The sequence below is a fragment of the Staurois parvus genome, unplaced genomic scaffold (assembly GCF_062004578.1).
Source record: "Staurois parvus isolate SC_StPar_1 unplaced genomic scaffold, SC_StPar_1.0 ptg000734l, whole genome shotgun sequence".
Classification (NCBI taxonomy): Eukaryota; Metazoa; Chordata; class Amphibia; order Anura; family Ranidae; genus Staurois; species Staurois parvus.
Window position 1 is genome coordinate 1,953,713 of NW_028318530.1, and position 22,049 is coordinate 1,975,761.

Genomic DNA, 22,049 nt, shown 5'->3' on the forward strand with positions numbered 1-22,049 from the left:
TGGACATTTTCATTTACATAGCAAAAAAAATAAAAATCCCAGTGGTAAATAAATACCACCAAAATAAAGTTTTATCTGTCTCAAAAAAATGGTAAAAAATTCATATGGGTACAGTGTTGCATGACTGCTCAATTGTCAAGTGTGATAGCGCTGAAAGCTGAAAATTGCTCTGGTCAGGAAGGGGGTAAAAGTGTCCGGACTGGAAGTGGTTAAAGGCAACTAGACTGTGCACTTTGCAAGTGCAGTTGCTCCAGAGCTTAATAAATGAGGGAAAGCTCTGCTGACTTCCAACCACGTGCAAACAAAAATGCTGATTTTCTTATTTCTCTTGCATGTGATTGGGTATTCTTAGCGAGGTGAAGTTTTACCTCATTTACTAAGCTCTGGAGCAAGTGTACTTGCAAAGTACACAGTCTATCTGCCTTTAGTACATCAACCCCATAGTGTATTACCATGACAATGAAATTAGCCCCTGTAATATTATAAACAATAATATATTTAAAACAAAAATGTCATAGGATCATAGTTTTGGCACCTGTTAGTATTGGTCAGAATTATCAGTGCTGAAATCTGTATACAATATCTACCTGTATACAGGCTTTGATTAGTCATTTTTCACCTAACAACCAACCTTATATCCATCCTCAGGTTTAGATATCAAAGCTGAACTTCAGGCAGGTAAAAAAGCATGCAGCTTAATCTTGATATCATCCTGCATACTCCCCTGCACCAGCCTTTCTCAGGCAGGGTTCTGTGGGGTTCCTTTGGATGTTGCTAGGGGATCCTTGACTAATCTCTAATGGAACCACCAAATGTAATACACATTTTTCCTACAACTGTCCATGAATATGAGGACCCTTCTCCTAACATAAATGCAAGGCACCCTTCTCTGCTAGCCACCAGTGTAACTGAGACCCTTCTTCAATACAGGGACCTCTTTTCCACTGACCATCAAAGTAAAGGAGGAACTTTTTTAATGGTCAGTAAAGTAAAGAACATCTTCAACTGTCCACCAAGGTGAGGGGTCCCCTGCCCCACTGACCATAAATGTAAGGAGCCTTTCTTTGCTAATCTGTTTGAACCCCTAAAAACCCGTACTGCAATGTGTCCCAGTGGCGTTGAATAGGTTGTGTTTGGCGGGTGGTATTGCCCACTGAACATGACAGGAGGGATAACTTGTGACGCAACTGAATGCAAAATATTGCAGGTGTTTCATGTGTATACCCCTGCCTTTGCAGCTTAAAGTGGAGTTCCACTCACCTGTCAAAAAATAAAAGTCAGCAGCTACAAAAACTGCTGACTTTTAAAAAAACAGTCACTTACTTGTCCCTCAGTCCCACGGTGTGCCCCCCCCACAGCCCGTTTCACTGGCCATCCTATATTCCAGGAGGCCGGCATCTTCAGTGTGGGCACCCGGCTGTGATAGCTTGTGGCTTCACAGCCGGGTACTCACTGCGCATGCGCGAGTAGCGCTGCACTTCATGAATGGTCCTGTAGTTTTCTGGGACCTGTCACGTGTCCCAAAAGACTACAGGTAGGGAGGGTGGGAGGACAACTTTCGTTTGCGATCGCCTAGGCGATCGGACCGGAAATGGGAGCGGGTACCTGTCAAATTCCCTCCCCCCCCCCCCCCGCCTTCCAAAGGTGTCAATCCTTAATCAGGAGCTGGGGAGCAGTCCTTAAAGCGGAACTTCCCCTTTTGGGTGGAGCTTCACTTTAAGGAGGAGCAGTTGGAGGCAGTAAAAACATGACTCAGCTGCATGTTGTTTTTTACCCGCCCCCAAACCATAAGCGTAAGCCTCAAAGTCATGAATGTGTAGAGGCAGCATTGGAGCCAATCAGAGCTCTTTTGCACACGTTCTGTTAGAAAGAGGGAGTAGCTAGATAACCTCATCAACCTACTTCTTCATTTTCCAATCACAGGCTGGGGACAGTGAGGTGTCCCAACTGACCTCCAGGCAGATATAAAAGAAACAAATTATTGCAGCACTGTATTTATTAATAATATTATTATTTTTTTAAATAAAATATAAATACAATATAAAGTGTAAGTTCCTGAATCAGTTGTGATGCAGTGCAAGGAGCATGCTGTATATTTAGCTGTCTGTTCAGCTACAATTCAAAAAGAGTAAAGTGAGGACACCAGCCTGGATGAGCTGTACACGTCTCTCCTAACCAGCTGGACAACATTTCAAACACATCTGCAGGTAAGACAACATGGTAGGGACGAAAAATCCGGTCGGCCGCACATCCAATAAAATCACCTTTATCTGGACATATTCAAAACAGACACTCCACAATATACAAAAGAGGGAACATAGCACTCCAGCTAACGCGTTTTACACCACCATCAGTGCTTAATCATAGCTTGATGATTGTGACGTGAAACGCGTGAGCTGGAGGGATTTTATTTTATGTGCCACCGACTGGATTTTTTTCCCTACCATAATGTTTGCTACAAATAGAGCCAGCACCTGCTAGTGTGCAGTGGAGGTGATACAGGTGGAGAGCAGCCTTGAGCGGTGATTACTCTTCATTCACATGCAGGTGAAACAACTTCCATATCTCATTTGTGTATTTACTTGTTTGCCTGGAGTTCAGCTTCAACTGTATTTAATACATCATTTCCAAGCTAATTGGGGTAGCAGAAGTTATATGCTTGTCTATAGCCAGTGGATTTCTGGAAAGACTGGAAGAAAACCTAGAGCATTCCTTCTATGACTGCTAGTTGGCTTCAAGGTCACATTTCCCTGGGAAGCTGTGCATGCACAATGACATTTCGATGTGTGCACAAAATAATAAATGGTGCTGCAATCACTGAAGCACAATAATCCGCTCATTTTTTTGCATTGTGAATGTACATCATTTAGAGAACAGATGTTTGATTTAATAGCTTTAGTTCGTAATTAAGTGCATCGTATGTCTGGAGTTAACTCTTTCTCAACCCACAGGAATGCAGGCTCTGGCGCAGACTGTGTGCAGCAAAATGGGCAGCTTTGTAATGGTGCGGAAAGAATTGTCTGTAATACTTCAACCACTACATTTTGAAAAGCATAACACTATTAGTATCGGGGCTCATCTGCACATGTGACTGCCCTTGCCATCCCTCTGAGAAGTGATCAACGGTGGAATACTTTTCAGAGGGGAATTGACAGGCGGTTGGAAGGCAATACAGTTTGTTGCCTCCTCACCACCATTTTTACTAGGAGTTATACATGAGTTCCATGCAAATAACTAAATACACTCTTAAAATACATACTGTACATTGGAGCTGTCCTATTTTTCAGAAGATTTGTAATTTTGCTTAGCCAGTCCTGGGGTTTACAGAGCCAGGCTGGTGTCCTCACTTTATTCTGCTGATATTGGGAAATATACTTTGGGCCCCTGCCTACCCTCATCCTGTTATTGAATAATGAAGGAACAACAGCAAGACCTGATGCCTTTCTTATCTCCGTGAAGTCTGCTATGCCAACGATGACAAGAAGCTGATATATAGACAAATACAGATACTTAAATTAGGCTGGCTACATACTATTAGATCTCTTTAGCTCTGCCTACAGGCTGAATGAAAGAATCCTACCAGATTTCACCATCCACACAAATGGCATGGATGGGCGAATTCCCCCTGCCGGGCAATTATATTCTGTCAACCGCTGGTGCTAGCAGATGTCAGAATGCCCGAACAGTGACTGTAGCTAATTGGTTGCAGGCACTGATTGGCCAACCATTTTCAACCCAGCTCCTTCAACAAAAGTTGACTGACGTTTGTTGATCAGCAGGGCCACCCACTGTTAAAACTTTGTCCATTTCCACTGAATGGGACAAAATTCTACCAGTGTATGACCAGCTATTTATACAGCAAATTATGCTACAGTTCTTACATAACTGCATTGATGATATCCCTTTTATATCCGCCTAAACTCAGTTTTATTACTTTATATTTTAGAAAATCTAAAATACTTTTTGTGAATAAAACATGTTTTTTTTATGTTGCCTCCATGTCTGTGGTGCTATATTTATGTTGAAAACTTTTGCTTGTGTCTCACCACTCCTTCTCAGCATTTCTTATAATTTATTTTGTGGTTTCAGTATTTTTAGAGGGGCTTTCCTGATGGGTGGAAAGCGAGTTGAAGCTACTTTCCTTATTATTTGTTTTGTGATTCACTACATTGATGTGCCGTCCTCGGAAACATTTGTGACTGTATGATTGGGCTTGATTTGCTATTATCAGTGACCCAGCACCCAGCAGCAAAGTTTAAAAGAGACCGCAAATCTGATAGGAGTATGTGAACAGTGATGTTTTTTCGGTTTAGTAATTTCCATTTTTAAAATCGATTCCTGTTCTTGGACACTGTGAAAGGGAGCCTGATGTATGGGGACACTGTGATGGGGGAACCTGATGTATGGGGACACTGTGATGGGAAACCTGATGCATGGGGACACTGTGATAGGGACACCTTATGTATGGGGACACTGTGATGGGGGAACCTGATGTATGGAGATGCTGTGATGGGGACATCTGATGTATGGGGCATTGTGATGGGGGAACCTGATGTATTGAGATGCTGTGATGGGGGAACCTGATGTATGGAGATGCTGTGATGGGGACATCTGATGTATGGGGGCATTGTGATGGGGGGAACCTGATGTATGGACACACTCTGATGAGGAACATGATGTATGGAGACACTGCGATAGGGACACCTGATGTATGGGGACACTGTGATGGGGGGAACCTGATGTATGGAGATACTGTGATGGGGACCTCTGATTTACAGGGACATTGTGATGGGGGAACCTGATGTATTGAGATGCTGTGATGGGGGAACCTGATGTATGGAGATGCTGTGATGGGGACATCTGATGTATGGGGGCATTGTGATGGGGGGAACCTGATGTATGGACACACTCTGATGAGGAACATGATGTATGGAGACACTGCGATAGGGACACCTGATGTATGGGGACACTGTGATGGGAGAACCTGATGCATAGGGACACTGTGATGGGGGAACCTGATGTATGGAGACATAGTGATGGGGACATCTGATGTATGGGAACACTGTGATGGGGGAACCTGATGTATGGGGACACTGTGATAGGACACCTGATATATGGGGACACTATGATAGGACTCCTGATATATGGGAACGCTGTGAAAGGATACCTGATGTATGGGGACATTGTTATGAGGACATCTGACATACAGTATAGGGGCACTGTGATAGGGACATCTGATGGGAACAGCTGATGCAGGCTAGTAGGGGTCCCAGTGCATTACTTTGCCAATGATGCTATTAAGATGGCACTGGTGGGTGAAATTAACAAGCACAATGCTCGTACCACTCTTCTGAATATTAAATGAAAAAAAAATAATAAAAGAAAAACATAAAAGTGGAGTAGATGCTGCTCATCAGTAACAAAAGGAGTGCAAGCCACTTTGTTAATTAAGAGTGATTAGTTCTCGGTTCTGTGGTAGTGACAGATATTGCACACAGCACAGAGAATGGAGAGCCAGGGCTGCTTCCTCCGATCCCTCTGTTCATCTACACACTCAGCTCAGAGAAGGAGGGTTGTTAACACTGCAGATTCTGCTTGTGTGGTGTAAATACTGCACAGGTAGAGAGAGGGATGTCAGTTGTCTACTGACAGCTTATATCCCGTATGACAAGGTCACACCTGGCAGGAATCTATGGCAGTTTTCTACATGGAAAACTGCTGTATTCCCTCTGTTAATTAGGTGAAGACTTGATCTGGTTTTGTTTCTCTGTAAAATAGAAACTGGTGCAGGTGGCGCAGATAGACCTAAGAAAAGGACTATCTGCTTAGCTAATGTGGCGCACACCACTTCTGACAGTTCCCTGAGCCAGGCAGTGTTTGTTTTTTGAAAGGTGTTTATTTAAGAATTTCAGAAAAGAAACCACTTACAACAGTAAGAGGAAAAGAAAAAAACAAGGTTCAGTAGTACTTTACCACAATAGTGCCAGAAGAAGAGCATAAAAGAGGACTACGCAGAGCCCATGTACGGCAATCTAGGCAGACATAATGGAAGTACAATCTATCTCTCAATGTAAATGCACCATGCAGTCGACACACACATACAAGAAAACACCCATGTCAGTGCCACCCTCCCAACGTTCTCTCTCTAGCATGTTTGATACCAACCCAGGAAAGGACATTATGCCCATGAAGTTGAATAGCAGCTGAAAGACTCATATGAGGGAAGAAGACATTTAGAATAGAGGAATATCCCCCCAGAAGGAATTGGAAATATCAAGTCATGGCTGCCAAACTCTGGTAAACTTCTTGGGGCAGGCCCTCCCTTTGCAAAGCAGCCTAAATGTAGGTAACTCAGCATTCACTATACGGTAAAACTGCTTTATTGAAGGTGAAACAGAAATTTTCCAGTTTAGCAAATGACCTTGCAAGCATAAAAGAAAAGCATACGGAGCAAAATATGGTCATAAGCACATGGTATAAAACTGAGTCGGGCAATTTAGTATATCCCCCAGTGTGTGTTTACTTATCTTCAGGTGCATTCAGTTTTTTTTTAAATTCCTTTATTAGGCAGTAACAGGAAAAAATGCAAACCATATGCCGGTAAGTATAAGATGAACCAAGATACAATATGCAACATATGTAAGACATTGAAGAAAATAACAAAACATTCAAATCGAGTATGTCAGCTTACAGAAATGCTAAGACATTAGTGCACAGCTGCCACAAAGATTATACAGGAAAAAGGGGTAACACTAACTTGAGCTAGCAGTAATTCAAAGAGACAATCTCATAGAACACACACCAACAGAGGGTATATGTCATGACAGTAACATCAATATCCTGAGTCATATCATCATAAAGAATCAAGCACCCTATGGTACTGACTAAACTTAGTAGTGGGCTGGAGATTACACATCTGGATTGAAGGGGTACACTATGGGGGGGGGGAGTAAGGAGAAGGAGGGGGAGACAAAGGAAGGGGGAGAAGGAGAACAAGAAGAGGGGGCTCCCTGGGAGGGGCACCCAGGAAACAGAGCACATTACTTAGGAGGAACACATTAAGATAGGCATCAATGTATACAAAGTATTGTCAGGACTGCCAGGTCTCTCAAAAGACTTCTTCCTTGTTTGGCAGAGTGGCCGTGAGGTCTTCCATGTCTCTAAGTACACTAACTTTGGAAAATCGAAGAGACTTTGAGGGTGGAGCAGCATCCATCCAGTGCAAAGGTATACAGGTGCATTCAGCTTACATACATGGGGTGAGTTGGCGCAAAATTAGATGTCCATAATTAGGTCCATAGTCCCACAGGAGGGGTAAAAGGTAAAAAGGGGAACGATGGAGGGGAGGGAGAGAGGGAGACAAGGGCAACTTGGTGGATCCAGTAGAAAGACCACAGAGGACCACAAAATGGTTAGTACCTCAAGGCAGCCTCCAAAGTAGAGCAGAAGCAGATCTCCAATGTCACATGTAAAAAAGGAATGAAAGAAGGCACCACTGAGTGCAGACCGTTAATATTTAATTGTAAACAATGGTGTAAATGAACACTCACATTTTAAAAGATAGATTAAGGCACATCTGTAGTCCAATGCAATGTTATCCAGGAGCAGTTAGCATGTGCCGCAGGTGATTGGCGTCCAGTTCCTAGGCCTCTGGAACTTTCTTCCAGGTGCATTCAGTTTAACTGTGTTTATAAAAAATAGAAATCTGTGCATCCAGAGGCAGATTAGATACTCTGAGTGCATCTGAATTCATAAAAAACATATGTGCATTTTGCATAGAAAGACAAAACAAACACTATATTTTCCCAAATTTGTCTTGACTTTTTATAAAACAAATGCAGAAGGCCCATGTGATTGAGGCCTACTTCAATCCGAGTTCTCATTTATCATTTGTGGCACAGTGATTTTATTTTGTACAAATCCAATTGTTTGTCTTCTGTGTTCATACATAGGAGCATTCTCTCATTTCATAGCTCGTTGACTTCTGTAAGACAGTTTGCAGATCATTCGGTCTGTGACCAAAAAGCACACATCTGTAAAATTAAATACTACTACAATGAAATCCTCATTCATAAAATTCTGGTAGAGTTTCTCTTTTGGTATACTTTAAGTGAGTGCATCAGAAATAAATTAATCGTTTTCATTCATGCTTGTGGTTCCCATATATTCTATCCAGTGACCATGGAAAACCATATGTCTGAGGCTGACGTTGGCTCAAAGTTTTACATTTTAATGTCTTTATTTGCAATTTCCAAAACTAAACATTCCTAAAAGAAAATGTATTCTTGGAAGTTCATATTTGTCATATTAACATTAGATTATTTGCATTCACCAAAAGTAATTTTCATTTGACTCTTTAAAAATGTACTTGCATGCTGTTCCATATTTTGCTTTTTGTATTTCATATACAGATTTCAAAATATTCCTTCTAGGGTTTTTTGCATTACAGGGATTGCGATTAGCCTGGAAATGTTGATTAGGCATCAGAGGCAGCACCATGTTTCTGTTTTTAGCAAGTTCAATGTGTAGGCTGTTGTGATGAACTTGCTTGAAGTTGAACTCCAGCAAAAGTTTTGTAAAGAATGGAGAAATAATAAAATTCCCATTGGTTTATGTAACTTTCAAGGTCTTTTGCTCATTTTCTAGACTTTACTAAGCACCTGTAGATACTCTTAAATTACAGGTGCAGGCTACTGTTAATAATATAAATCAAATATTGTAAGAAATGGAGGAAATGTTTTGTTTTTTTTCATCTCTACCCATTGATATGCCTGATATAATTTAATATTTATAAAACATTAATCTTACTTACTGATATCTATACATTTTTATTAATTTTGGGTTCAGTGTTCCCATGTTTAATTCCTAAATGTTGAAACCAGGCTTAACATAAGATTTCACCAGAAAACATGTTAAACATCTGTTCTAGGATTACATTGTTAAAGCTGATGCTTTTTCAGTTTATATTTTGCCTTCTCTGAAAATGCAAATCTGATCACGGATCTCATTTACAAACTTAGTGCAATTACCATAAAATTTACCATTGTTGGAGCAAAATTAATCTACAATATATACTATCATTATTGTGAATACAAAACAGTTTGCTAAACCTTTATAATTATTTACTGTTCAGGTAATCAGCCATGTATGACTATCTTGGGATATGAAATGGTATCCTATCTATATTAATGCGACCCTTTTAAATTGCTTAATAAGTAATACTTATATGTAAGTCTTATCTGATGCTTACTCATTTCTGGTAAATGTTCTATTTCTGCAATCAGTGTACATGGTCTTACTCACTAATGAGCAGCATGAAACAAAAATCATTCTACTAATATTGGTGGAATGTTTCTATGTACCAATACTATGTACTGCTTTTGCTGTAGTTTTTCTGTTTAGGTTTTATTGGTTTTTAGTGTTTCCTTTTAAAGATATCCCCTCTACTCGTGTTTTTGTGACTGCCCTAAAAATTTGGATTTGCCTTCAATTTCTGTCCTGGTAACAATGGACACCATGACATATATTGAGGCTAGATCTTTTTGAAAGAGACACAGAGAAAAATAAAAAACCTGACAGATGTTGACACCTTTTCCCACTTTATCTAAAACTAGGATAAAAAAAGTTTTGGCTGAAGGCCTACTTTAATCTTATTGTAGTGGTCCAGCATCCTTTCTTAGCCTGTAAACACTGTTGCTTTAATGATACAATACAAATTGGAATTTATTACTCCTTTGATAAATACATGGAGTATTCTTGATAGGAATTACTCCCGAGAAGCGACAACGTTTGTTGCAGGAGTTTTAATTAGATGTGTCTATTGATATATATTTCAGCACAATCCAACAACCTTGTTCTAAAATGTTTAATAGCTCTCAGCATCCATAACTTGCAGTACTGGAAATGTCATGGAAACATTAGACACCGTCCTCTTCCTTAGCTCCCCTAGGCAAGGCCCTTTCCTCAATTCTATCCCCGGAGGATTTTCCAGTAATGAAGGTTTTAATGGGCCAAATTACCACCTTGATTGCTGACTCTGACCTCATATGACATAAATGTGCCTGCATGCATTCCCCTGCAGAATCGCTTCTTAATTTGCCTACAGCCATGGCTTCTGCTGCAAAGTCTATGTCTGATTTTTAGCCCTATAAATCCTTAACAGGTGGCATTGTCCCTGAGGACTTGCAGGCTTCTGCCATTACTTCCAGGTTAGGATAAATCATTTCAGCTTTTATTGACACAACACTTTAAAACTGCAAGATCTGTCTGCAGTTTCTACTAGTGCTTCTACCTCTCTAGGATCCCTTAGAGGCCCTAACACTACCTAGACCTTCTGAAGCACCCACTTGTCACCGGAGTTCTTTATGGGAACTGGGGACCCCTGATATGCTGTTCACCCCTCCCTACCTAAATTTCTGGCATCAGTGTACCCTTTTGAGGAGTCTTTTTATTAAGAACTGGGCCATTCTCACTCTGTTCTCACAATCCCCATTGGGGATGTGTCTGTTTTCAGGGATTCCATAAAAAAATGCCTACAGATGCTTTCCAAAACTCTGTTTTCTCTGACTTCTACCCTATTGCAGTCTGTACTGCCTGTACCTGTCTTTCATATTTTAGGGGAATGGACTAGGGCCATAAGAATAAATCCTATTTCCCTCCAAACTGATCTCCTGTTTGTGGAGTGTGTTAACCTCCTACCAGCTGCCTTGAGCTACTGCTTGAATGGTTTAGTGAATGTGGCCTGATTTAAATCCAAGTTTCCTGTCAGTGAACTCATCAACTCAAATATTGGGCTGCAGAGCTGGTGCACAAAAATCATGCCTTTCAAAATGCAATGTCTCTTTAGAGCTGCTATGGAAACCCTCATCAAGGATGTAACTAAGGTTAACTCATTTGCTCCAGCTAAAGTATTCTAAGTCTTAATAGATAGGGGTATCTTTGAATCGATGATTCCCAGAAGGTCAAAAACCACAAAGTCTACTTCCTACAAGGTCTACCATTGCACATGAAAGGCATACTTCATCTAGTACAAGGAAAGAAACTTTCATCCGAGGAGATACTCCTTGGGATGAATCCTCACCTTTTCCAAATCAGGCATGGATCAACAGTTGGCCCTGAGAACCATCAAGGGTCAGATCCCAGCACTTGTGATTTTGTTCCAGAGACTGCAAGCCTACCAGTCTTTAATGAAGACCTTTGGTCAGGGTCTCTCTCATGTAGCTCCCCCTGGGCATGCACCCATGACTCTGTGGGATCTGAGTATAGCACTTCCCTACCCAACTTTTGAACTTAGCAGAGTTATCCCCTTTCCACTCTTACTAACAAGGTTTCTCTCCTTGTTGCCATCAGCTCTGCGAGGCACGTGTCAGAGATGGTGGCTTTGTTCTGGAAAGAACCATTTTGGTATTACATAAGGACAATGTCACATAGTTTGCAAAGTTGAAAAAGAACACAGGTCTATGCACTTCATCCTAAGTGTGTGTGATTTTTTTTATCTTCTAACAATTCTCATAGCCCTGTATATTCTGCTTCCTGAGGAAGACATATAAAAGTTTTTTTGAAGTTTTAAACACTCCCAGCTAATACCACTCCTGAGGGAGCGAGTTCCATAGTTGTACTGCTCTAACAGTAACAAACCATTTCCTAAATCTAAGGTTAAACTTTCTTTATTCTAACCCTATGTTATCCTCTTCAGGGACCTTAAACAGTTTGTCACAGTTACTGAAGTCTTCTTTGATACGCTGCTCAAAAAAATTAAAGGAACACTCTGAAAACACATCAGATCTCAATGGGGAAAAATATCATGCTGGATATCTATAATGATATGGACTGGGTAATGTTTTAGGAATGTAAGGATGCCCCATCGTTTGATGAAAATAAAAATTATCAACCTATAGAGGACTGAATTCAAAGACATCCTGAAAATCAAAGTGAAAAAATGCAGCGGGCTAGTCCATTTTGCTGAAATGTCATTGCAGCAACTCAAAATGGTACTCAGTAGTTTGTATGGTCCCCCACGTGCTTGTATGCATGCCTGACAACGTCGGGGCATGCTCCTAATGAGACGACAGATGGTGTCCTGGGGTATTTCCTCCCGGATCTGGACCAGGGCATCACTGAGCTCCTGGACAGTCTGAGGTGCAACCTGGCAGTGTCGGATGGCTTCAGAACATGATATCCAAGAGGCGTTGTATTGGATTTAGGTCAGGCAAGCATGGGGGCCATTCAATGGTATCAACTCCTTAATTCTCCAGGAACTGCCTGCATACTTTCGCAACATGAGGCCGGGCATTGTCGTGCACCAGGAGGAATCCAGGACCCACTGCACCAGCGTAGGGTCTGCTAATGGGTCCAATGATTTCATCCCCATACCTAATGGCAGTCAGGGTGCCATTGTCTAGCCTGTAGAGGTCTGTGCATCCCTCCATGGATATTCTTCCCCAGACCATCACTGACCCAGCACCAAAATGGTCATGCTGAACGATGTTACAGGCAGCATAACGTTCTCCACAGCTTCTCCAGACCCTTTCCTGTCTGTCACATGTGCTCAGGGTGAACCTGCTCTCAGCTGTGAAAAGCACAGGGTGCCAGTGATGGACCTGCCAATTCTGGTGTTCAATGGCAAATGCCAATCGCGATCTATGGTGCTGGACAGTGAGCACAGGGTCCACTAGAGGATGTTGGGCCCTCAGGCCATCCTCATGAAGTCTTCTGATTGTTTGGTCAGAGACATTCACACCAGTGGACTGCTGGAGGTCATTTTGTAGGGCTTTGGCAGTGCTCATCCTGTTCCTCCTTGCAAAAAGCAGATACTGGTCCTGCTGATGGGTTAAGGACCTTCTACGGCCCTGTCCAGCTCTCCTAGAGTAACTGCCTGTCTCCTGGAATCTCCTCCATGCTCTTAAGACTGCTGGGAGACACAGCAGACCTTCCTGCACTGACACGTATTTTTTGTGCCATCCTGGAGGAGTTGTTCTGCCTGTGCAACCTCTGTAGGATCCAGGTATCGCCTCATGCTACCAGTAGTGACACTGACTCTAGCCAAATGCAAAACAGTCAGAAAACATGAGTAGGGAAAAAATGTCAGTGGCCTCCACCTGTAAAACCATTCCTGTTTTGAGGATTGTCTCATTGTTACCCATCTAGTGCACCTGTTGTTAATTTAATTAACACCAAAGCAGCTGAAACTGATAAACAACCCCCTCTGCTACTTAACTGACCAGATCAATATCCCAGGAGTTTAATTGACTTGATGCTATACTCTAATTAAAACCTGTTCCTTTAATTTTTTTGAGCAGTGTATATTTTTTTACATTATAATCATATCCCCTCTTAAGCGCCCTTTCTCCAGAGTGAATAACTGTAATCTATGTAATCGATACTCATAGCTGAGGTCCTCTGTTCCCCTTATTATTTTGTTGCCCTTCACTGAACTATAATTCAACATCTTTCCTGAGGACTGGTGACCAAAATTGCACTGCATATATAAAAGCGAGGCCAAACCAGTGTTTTGTAAACAGGTTGAATTATTGATTTTTCTCTATAATGCATGCCTTTTTAATGCATGACAGTATTTTGATTGCTTTGTTAGCTGCAGCTTGATATTGAATGGTATAGTTAAGTCTGTGATCTACAAGCACCCCCAATCCTTTTCCATCACTGATTCTCCTAGTGAAGCCCCTCGTACTGTGTATTTTTGACACCCAAGTGCATAACGTTACATTTCTCAATATTAAACCTCATCTGCCGTGTAGCTGCCCGACCCCTATTTTATTAAGATCTTCCTGTAATAATGCTAGCCATTCTGTGATAAAGTAATTTCCCAGCATAATTTGGTATCATCAGTAAACACTGAAATTGAGCTCTTGATTTCAACCTCTATATCATTAATAAACATTTTTAAATAGCATTAGCCCCAAAACAGAACCCCGAAGCACACTACTCAGCTTTAGATAATTCACAGAATATGTAATTAATCACTACTCTCTGGACCTGTTCATATAACCAGTTTCCTATCTATGTACAGTACATATAATTTCATCAACTCTAACAGACCTTATTTTATAAATTAAACATTTATGAGGTACAGTATCAAATTCCTTAGCAAAATCTAGATAAAGTATGTTCACTGGACGTCCACCATTCAGTTTCTTGCTGCACCACTTCAAGGTGGCTCAGACAGATCATCATCCAAAGTTATGGTCTTAAGGATTGGTTTCCACCCTTTCCTGTGAAGGCACACTCTACTAGGTCTATTTCCCAGATTTTCAAAGCTGCCATCTGGTCTTCTGCTCACAAATTCTCTACGTTTTACCAGGTGGATGTTCAGGTGTCATCTTATGCCATTTTTGGGTGTAAAGTCCTTCAGGCAGCTCCTTTCTACAAAACTAAGACATGCTGGGAATGAAAGAGGTTATACTGGTCTGGTCACATTTTGTTTCATGTGCCATTGTACAAATCCCTCTTTAGGGAGTATAAGCCAATTCTCTAAGTTCTGTGTCCCTCAATGAACTCTAATAAGTGGATTCTATGGTAAGTACATAAATCCAGCGTTCTATAACATCCTAGAGAAACCAGCATTCCCTTCAGAATTATTGAGTTTGAGTAGTAAAATGGTGTTCTAGCCTAAAGTCTCTTTGCAGGCTGTTGGAAAATTACAAATACTCACAGTTGATTATGGTGGCTGTGTACAAAAGCACTTTCATTTTATCTATTCAGATCTATGTGAAATGTGTGAATCTGCTACTTTATATTTCTAATCTGTTCTGTCTGGCAGGAAGAAGAGGTCTTGGTGGAATGCAGGGTTCGCTTTCTGTCATTCATGGGAGTTGGCAGAGATATTCACACTTTCGCTTTTATTATGGACACTGGAAATCAGCACTTTGAGACTCATGTCTTCTGGTGTGACCCTAATGCAGGAAGTGTTTCCGAAGCTGTACAAGCAGCCTGCATGGTGAGAGGATTTTCCTGTAATTCAATCTTTCCAAAGTTCCATGTAATGTAATAAACTACAGGCTCACAAGCCCCTTGCTGTATATACCTGTACCACAAGTCACAGATTGTACTGAGCTCCAGAGAAAATGTTGACAGTTTAACATGTTGGTACCATATATATATTCGATACATATTTAACTCAGGGGTGTCCAAATTTTTGACTTTCCTGGGCCACGTTAGAAGAAGTGGAATTGTCTTGGGCCATACATAAAATAAGGCCAGCTGATGAGCAGGAAAAGTCCGGCAGATCACAAGTTAACGATCACTGATATAGATAAAGTACTTATCTGAGTAATAAAACTTCAGTTTTTTGTGATATTTTCTATTATAAAAGTAAAAGAGGGCAATATAAAACTAGTGCAATATTTGACACTGTTTTTGATAAACTAACGCATCAATATCTGGTTTGATGAATGTAGTAGCAATTCTCAAGTGAATTCTCAAGGTGGTCAACAGATATTTTGGTTGTAATATTGCCCTACCTGTGCTTCATCCTTGAAATTAGTTGCTCACAAATATAGGTGCTGTCGAAAACTGATGACATGAATAAGGCAAATTTTGAAGAGTGGGATATTTTCCTCTAGGAAGGTAAAACTTATACAAGTCCAGTAGACACTGTCAGCTTTTTCTTCAGCTGCACGTGTCCACTAAGTCTAATAGCATTTTTACAACAAATCCCCCCAAAATCAAGATTTTTAAGTAAGTTTACTATTTAGTGTTGGGCTGCATTCATTCCCATCTTGAGCTGCAAGTTGGACATCCCTACTGTCTTTAATGGCATTGTCAGTATAGATATTTATTTAAGGTTCTGTGTAACAGTAATTAATGCATCTAAAACTATTTTTATATTTGCTTACTTTCTGCATGAAGAAGGGTGGAAGGTTAGAAACCTTTTTTTGTGCTGCCCAAACAGCCAAGATTTGTCATCTCTTACTGTCTAATTTAGTGTCAGAATTTGGCCATAGAATTAATGCTTTTTTTCTGTCCTAATTCTGAATTCTGTCTAACTTTTTCCCCATTTATTCATAACAAAAAAAAATGCTTTGGATAAAATTGGGCTTTAAGAATTTGTTCACACCTCCACTAACATGTGCTTTGTTTCTTTGTAGTTGCGGTATCAGAAGTGCCTGGTTGCCAGGCCTCCATCCCTGAAGGCTCAGCCTCCACCACCTCCTGCAGACTCAGTGACACGAAGAGTCACAACTAGTGTAAAACGGGGCGTTCAGTCCCTGATTGACACTTTGAAACAGAAACGCCCAGTGGCTGACATGCCATAGCTGCAGGAAGCAATTGGATCAATGAACACTTGAATCTTATGTGTCTGCTGAAGTTAAAGTAGCTCTCTAATGGAGTATCCTGCAGCCCAGCCTTTCAGTAAACTGCTGCTTTCTCTTCAGAGAATCTCCCTTATCCGATGTTTGACAAGCATGTTCTCGTTCTGACACCATGGCGTACTACAAAAGAAGCATGAATATAAATATATTTACTCATAACTTTTATTTTTCTCTCTCCTGTCAGTGGTTCCTATTACTTGCATTGGATTGTCCGTCTCTGATTGTAAATAAGATGAACATTTCATGACAAGATGACATTATCTGCACTCTTAACAAATGCCATGGAGTCCATTGTTGTTAAGGATTACTAAGCATCCCATAGCTCACTGACTCATCTTCATCATTGAGAGAAATAACTGCTCCCTGCCATAGCTGTTCTCATGAGATGCTGTTTTCTGATCATAGTGATGACTCAAGTGTCTTCAGAAAAGGATCTTGGATTCCCCTATTACCTGCACTAGCAGTACTTCATCATTAACTTCACAGAGACATCATGTAAAACATATTAAAGGAGCCTAGTGGATGGGTTTCCCTGTGGTGGCAGCATAATTAAGTAGAAGAAATGAACAATCCCAAGTCAGCTTGTTAGTGTCTTACACTGCTCATCTCCAGCGTGTCTCTATTATAGAGGGTCCTTTTCTGATTTTCATTATTGCAGAAATATTCTCATTAATCCATTTCTAACATCATTCTTGCATATGAAGAAGAATAACTTTCATTTTGTGCAAATTACAGAAGCAACCAGATACGATACATTCTCCACCTTGATATATAAGAACCACGGTCATCACAGCTTGTCCATTCTCACTCTTGAGTGGCAGTGAGCTGCTACAGTCTTGTCTATATTTGCCAAGCTGAATCAGCTGCCGAATAGTTAGCTACATCCATTTAATGGTTTATTGTTAATTTATGACCTGAAGACAGCAGCCTTCTCACCTATAGCCTTATTGTGTGCACTTTTTGATCTGTGTTATGTTTGTAATGATGCTTTCAGTTTTAGTTCATTTATTAGAACGTTATGTATTCTAAGTACAGGACAAAGGATCAACACATATCACGATACACTTGTACATCCATGATTGTATAGTTGTTAATACGTTCTGGGGAATATACTTATGTTTAGATCACATACATGACATTATATGAAAAAAAGAAAAAAATGACTCCATGGGTAGAGGTCCTTGGGTTAGCTTTGGGATGACGAAAATATCTTTCTTGGGCCTAAACAGCAGTTGATTTGACTATGGTGGACCAGGGGCAGACTGACAACTCATGGGGCCTCCAGACAATAGGGGATCATGAGGCCCCTGTGTCCTTGCCCACACTCAAACCACTCCCAAAAAAGCCTATGAAAGATACCAGGGGCATCTCATGGGGCCTCCTACTGACCCCAGGCCCTCTGGCAGTTTCTGAGTGTTCGAATGGTCAGTCTGCCCCTGTGGTGGACAATGCTAGAGGTGCATGTACACATATGGGTTCCTTTTATTTTAGGAAAGCTGTTTAGTCCATCATTTGATGTGGTCCTGCAAGAACAGCACATGTATACTCATAACTGTAAAAGTACAGGATAAGTAAATAACCAGCAAAAAACATAAAATAGATAAGGAGACATTCACCGTGCCACATCAATAAAACATCAAACACTAAATTGGAACAAAAAATGTTGCCAAAAACTAGACAGACTTTTAACAGCACGTTAAGCTGGTAAGGCATCTGCTTGGCATTGAACTTGTTACCTGACCATCGTGACCATTTCTATTTGACCAAAGTGTGCACACACACTGTGACAATGTTTATCTTTCCCCAATAAAAGGGGCAATCAGTGCCAACTTGCACAGAGTTCCCTGCATGTTTGAAAATAGCTGTACTTTAATCTATTGGGTGCTTCTAATCCCCACCTAGAGAAGACCTAAATGGCTTAGTCCCTGCCTAACTGTAAGAAGTAACAATTAGTTCAGGAGCATTATTTTCAAAAATGTCAGAGGGTTTTCTGGCCTCAGCTGAACAAATACAGGAACATTGGTCGAGCTGCAGGCCCTGAAAATCTACCACTAGCATTTGTCAGTAGTAAAAGTAGCGCAGGGCTTGACATGCAGTAGGAGTAGTGAAAAGACCTAGTCAGAGTAGATATATTATGGCAATATGTTTCCTATTAACTGATGAAAAAGATACAGTTTGGCTCCTGATGTTCTATTTTTATATTCAAATATATATTGTCATATGACACACAACAATTTCTTAGTCTGCATTAAAATAATTTGATTGTATTCAGGGACAAATAATCCACTATTTTGCAAGTTAGTTTTAATGAGCTAATTTTAATTAGAGTACAAATAGGCTATGGATGTATTTGGTGCCAAGTTTTTATTACCATGAATCTTGCCCCGATAATTATTTTTTTTGGTTTCAGTCTGTGTATTGCAAATTTCTTAATTTCCTGCTAAATGATGATGTATACTCTCAGTTTAGTGCCCAATATATGATTTGATGATTTGTAAACAAAAAACTCAGTTCATTATCTTAACAAATTTAATTGTTGAAGCTCATCAGCAAAATTAGTTGCGGCTGCATTCAGTAATTTAATTAGTCATTAATTTTATGCAGGAGAATAACTAATAGACTTTTCCCCTTGTTTTCTCCTTGTTCAGAGTCTAGAGAATTGCCATTTCTCCTTTATAGGTTTATAAATGACTAATAGGCATACTTGCTATGTGTAGCCTGACCTGGTATCTGGCAGGGCCATGCTTCATTTCTGATGTCTCCTCTGTTACCTCCAAAGGCAGAAACATGTTATTCATCTGACAGCTGTACAGGCATAATGCCCTCCATTCAGATTGGTGTTGACTCCAGATTTATGTGTTCACATAGACATTGATGGTCACCATTGAAGTGTCCTTGGAAAGAATGTGGTAAGGAAATAGGAATACAGTTTTCCTAAAGACAAGATCATGCTTTGTGTTTAAAATATTAAGGTGGAACAAATCCCGTTGACTTTTTTAAAGTGTAACTCCAGACATTGGTTTTGTTTATACATTTTAGTTTTGTATAGAATAGGAAGGATCAGAACTTATGTCAGATGTTTGTATCTGATTATCTCCTAGAAGAGAAGATTTGTGCTTACATCTTGTTATGTAGACACAAAACATGATGTTTGAAGACATCTTCCAATAGGGACACGGAGAAATAAAAAATCGACAGACATGCTAATTATTCCTTGCTCTACCTAAAACTAAAAACATTTGGCTTGAGTTCCACAACGTTTCAACTTTGGAGCTACAACTCTAGTCTTATTATCTACAGTCTTCTTCAAAGACATACGGATTCCTGTCCTGTACAGTCTTCTGGGACAACTCAGATACCAATTCCAATGAATCATGTTGGCATACAGAATACTGAAATTCCAGAGCTTGGTCCCAAGTACTGTAAAACACTCCAGATCACAAAGATGAATAGGCCCAAAGAAATTATGCTAAAACACAGCATGAAAATCAGGGCTGGGGAACCTCCCTTCCAGAACCAAATATTATTTGTAATATAAACAAACTTAACATTCGTGCACCATTCTTCTCAGTGATTGCATAATGATATGCACTAATTTTAATAATTAGAAATGCACCATACACCACCACATTGTCCTCTTGAACCCCGTTATTTCAGCTTATTGCTGGAGTTATTTTGTAGGTGTTATGGAAGATGGTGCAATTGCATGGAGACTGAGGACAATGGCAGAATCACCTACATTGGAATTCACTTGCAATTTGTGCACTGACCTGACCACACATGGCTCCTAGATATAGATATTCCAATGGATATTTCTAAATGTCCAACTGGAATATCTAAAGGCTTGTAACCTCTCCTCCCCTGCCTCATTTGGCATGTGAACTTTTTTTGGGGGGAGCAGGTACCTAGTTGTGACAGGTACTCACCCCCACTTCTGCTCTGATTGACTAGGCAATCTGTCCCTCCCCGCAGTCTTCTGGGACCTGTGACGTGTCCCATTCATTCGTGTGCCCATTCACAAAGTGCAGCATGGTTCGTGCATGCGCAGTGGGCAGCAAGCTGTGAAGCCGAAAGTAGCATAGCTGGCTGCCCACAGTTAAGATACCAGCACTGGCACCCTGAAGAACTAGTCCAGGTGAGAATTATTATTATTATTATACTGTATTTATATAGCGCTAATAGGTTTGCTCAGCGCTGTACATTATAGTGGGGGACAGAACATGAGACAAAACAAAACACGAGGGGTTTGAGGGCCCTGCTCTTTCGAGCTTACAATCTAGGAGAATGGCGCTGGATCCCTTTTATTAACAGTCAGCAGCTACAGGATTTGTACAGTAGCTGCTGACTTTTAATTTTTTTGTTTCTAGAGTGAACCTCCTCTTTAAGTGTATTAATTGGCCTCGTATTTTCACTCTTCCATGGGCATCTTTATACCTGTTGTTCCAAGATATAGGGATCTTAGCACAGGGCCTATGGCTTTTTGTCAAGTGTGCTGTTTCTTTAGAAAAAGAAAAAAGCTCAAAGCATTCATAATCAACATTCTGCTTGAGCGTGTTGTAGATTCTGTGGATGTTCTCCGATCCAGCACAGGAATTATAATTTTTACAATTTTAATATGTTCATCTTTTCTAAACTACCAGCATATTCTGCATTGCCATACATATTAGAAATGTGAGGGACCTTTAGCCATTACCCTTTATAGGGTCAGTCCAATCAAATCTGATGTCTTATTTATGGATGGACACTGACAGGCTGATTCACCCATTGGCTACATTAGCTGTAATGTAAAAAATGAAACCTCCCTCTCTATAACAGCAGTAGGTGGGTGGACATAGGCACAAAAGCTTTACCTTCTGAATCTACAAAAGAAATAGGCCTCACCAGGACTCAGCCCACTGGTATCTGTCCAAAATAAAATGGTTAACTGACCCTTTTTTGTTTCCTGTGATTCATGTACTTTGACAGCTTAACTGCAAAGAAATTAACAGTGAGTTCTGCTTGCACCTTTTACAGACACATCTACATTATTGATGATGACATGTTCATAGCATTTCATATCTTCTCCTGAAAAATGTCTTTATTGTAAAGACTTGTACATGACAATGGTGTGCACACCTGGATAATTCTGCCATATTCCACTATCAGGTAGTGTGCACATCTAACCCTCTCTACTGCACCCCGCATTCATGTCACCACATACATCAAACATGGTAGAAGATGCAGTGATCTATGGGGAAATGCCAATCCTTTGCAGATATTTTGTTTTAAAAATAGCTTTGCATATTTTAACTTAAAAGATTATTTTGTAAAACAAATTGTAATTAAAAGTCACTTTTTTTTACGGCCAAAAAGTATGTATGTGGTGTGTATGTATGACTAAATGCCAATGTGTTAGTAAGAGTCCATTTATCTATGCATTCTTTGTATGCACTGGCTCTATAAACAGCCATGTTCACTATGCCCTGTATGTCTTGTGTTTTTTTTTTTATTCACATGTCACAAATATTTATTTGATTTATAAATGAATAGCTGACATTGCATTTTGTGCTAGTGCTTCTCATTCTCTGATTTCTTACAATTTCATGGTTGATTACTTATATAGTATTTGATACCTACAGTATAAAGTAAGTAAGGCATCCTGAAAGCTAGCATTGCAGTTTAGACTACTTTGGGTCCAACACAAAGCTAAAAGCAGGAATGGCCAAGTCAAGATCCAGATAG

General features: G+C 40.3%; 1 protein-coding gene across 8 annotated transcripts in view; it reads left to right on the forward strand.

The window, feature by feature from the left end:
- The window catches only part of APBB2 (amyloid beta precursor protein binding family B member 2), a 387,866-nt gene extending 366,078 nt beyond the window's left edge, over positions 1–21,788 (forward strand). For all 8 annotated transcript variants that reach the window (XM_089654015.1, XM_089654012.1, XM_089654014.1 and 5 more), the window contains 2 exons: positions 14,777–14,953; positions 16,104–21,788. In XM_089654015.1, coding sequence (XP_089510141.1) covers positions 14,777–14,953; positions 16,104–16,271 — 345 coding nt within the window. In that variant the 3' untranslated portion in view covers positions 16,272–21,788. The remainder of the gene's footprint in view (positions 1–14,776; positions 14,954–16,103) is intronic.
- Positions 21,789–22,049: the final 261 nt, after the last annotated feature.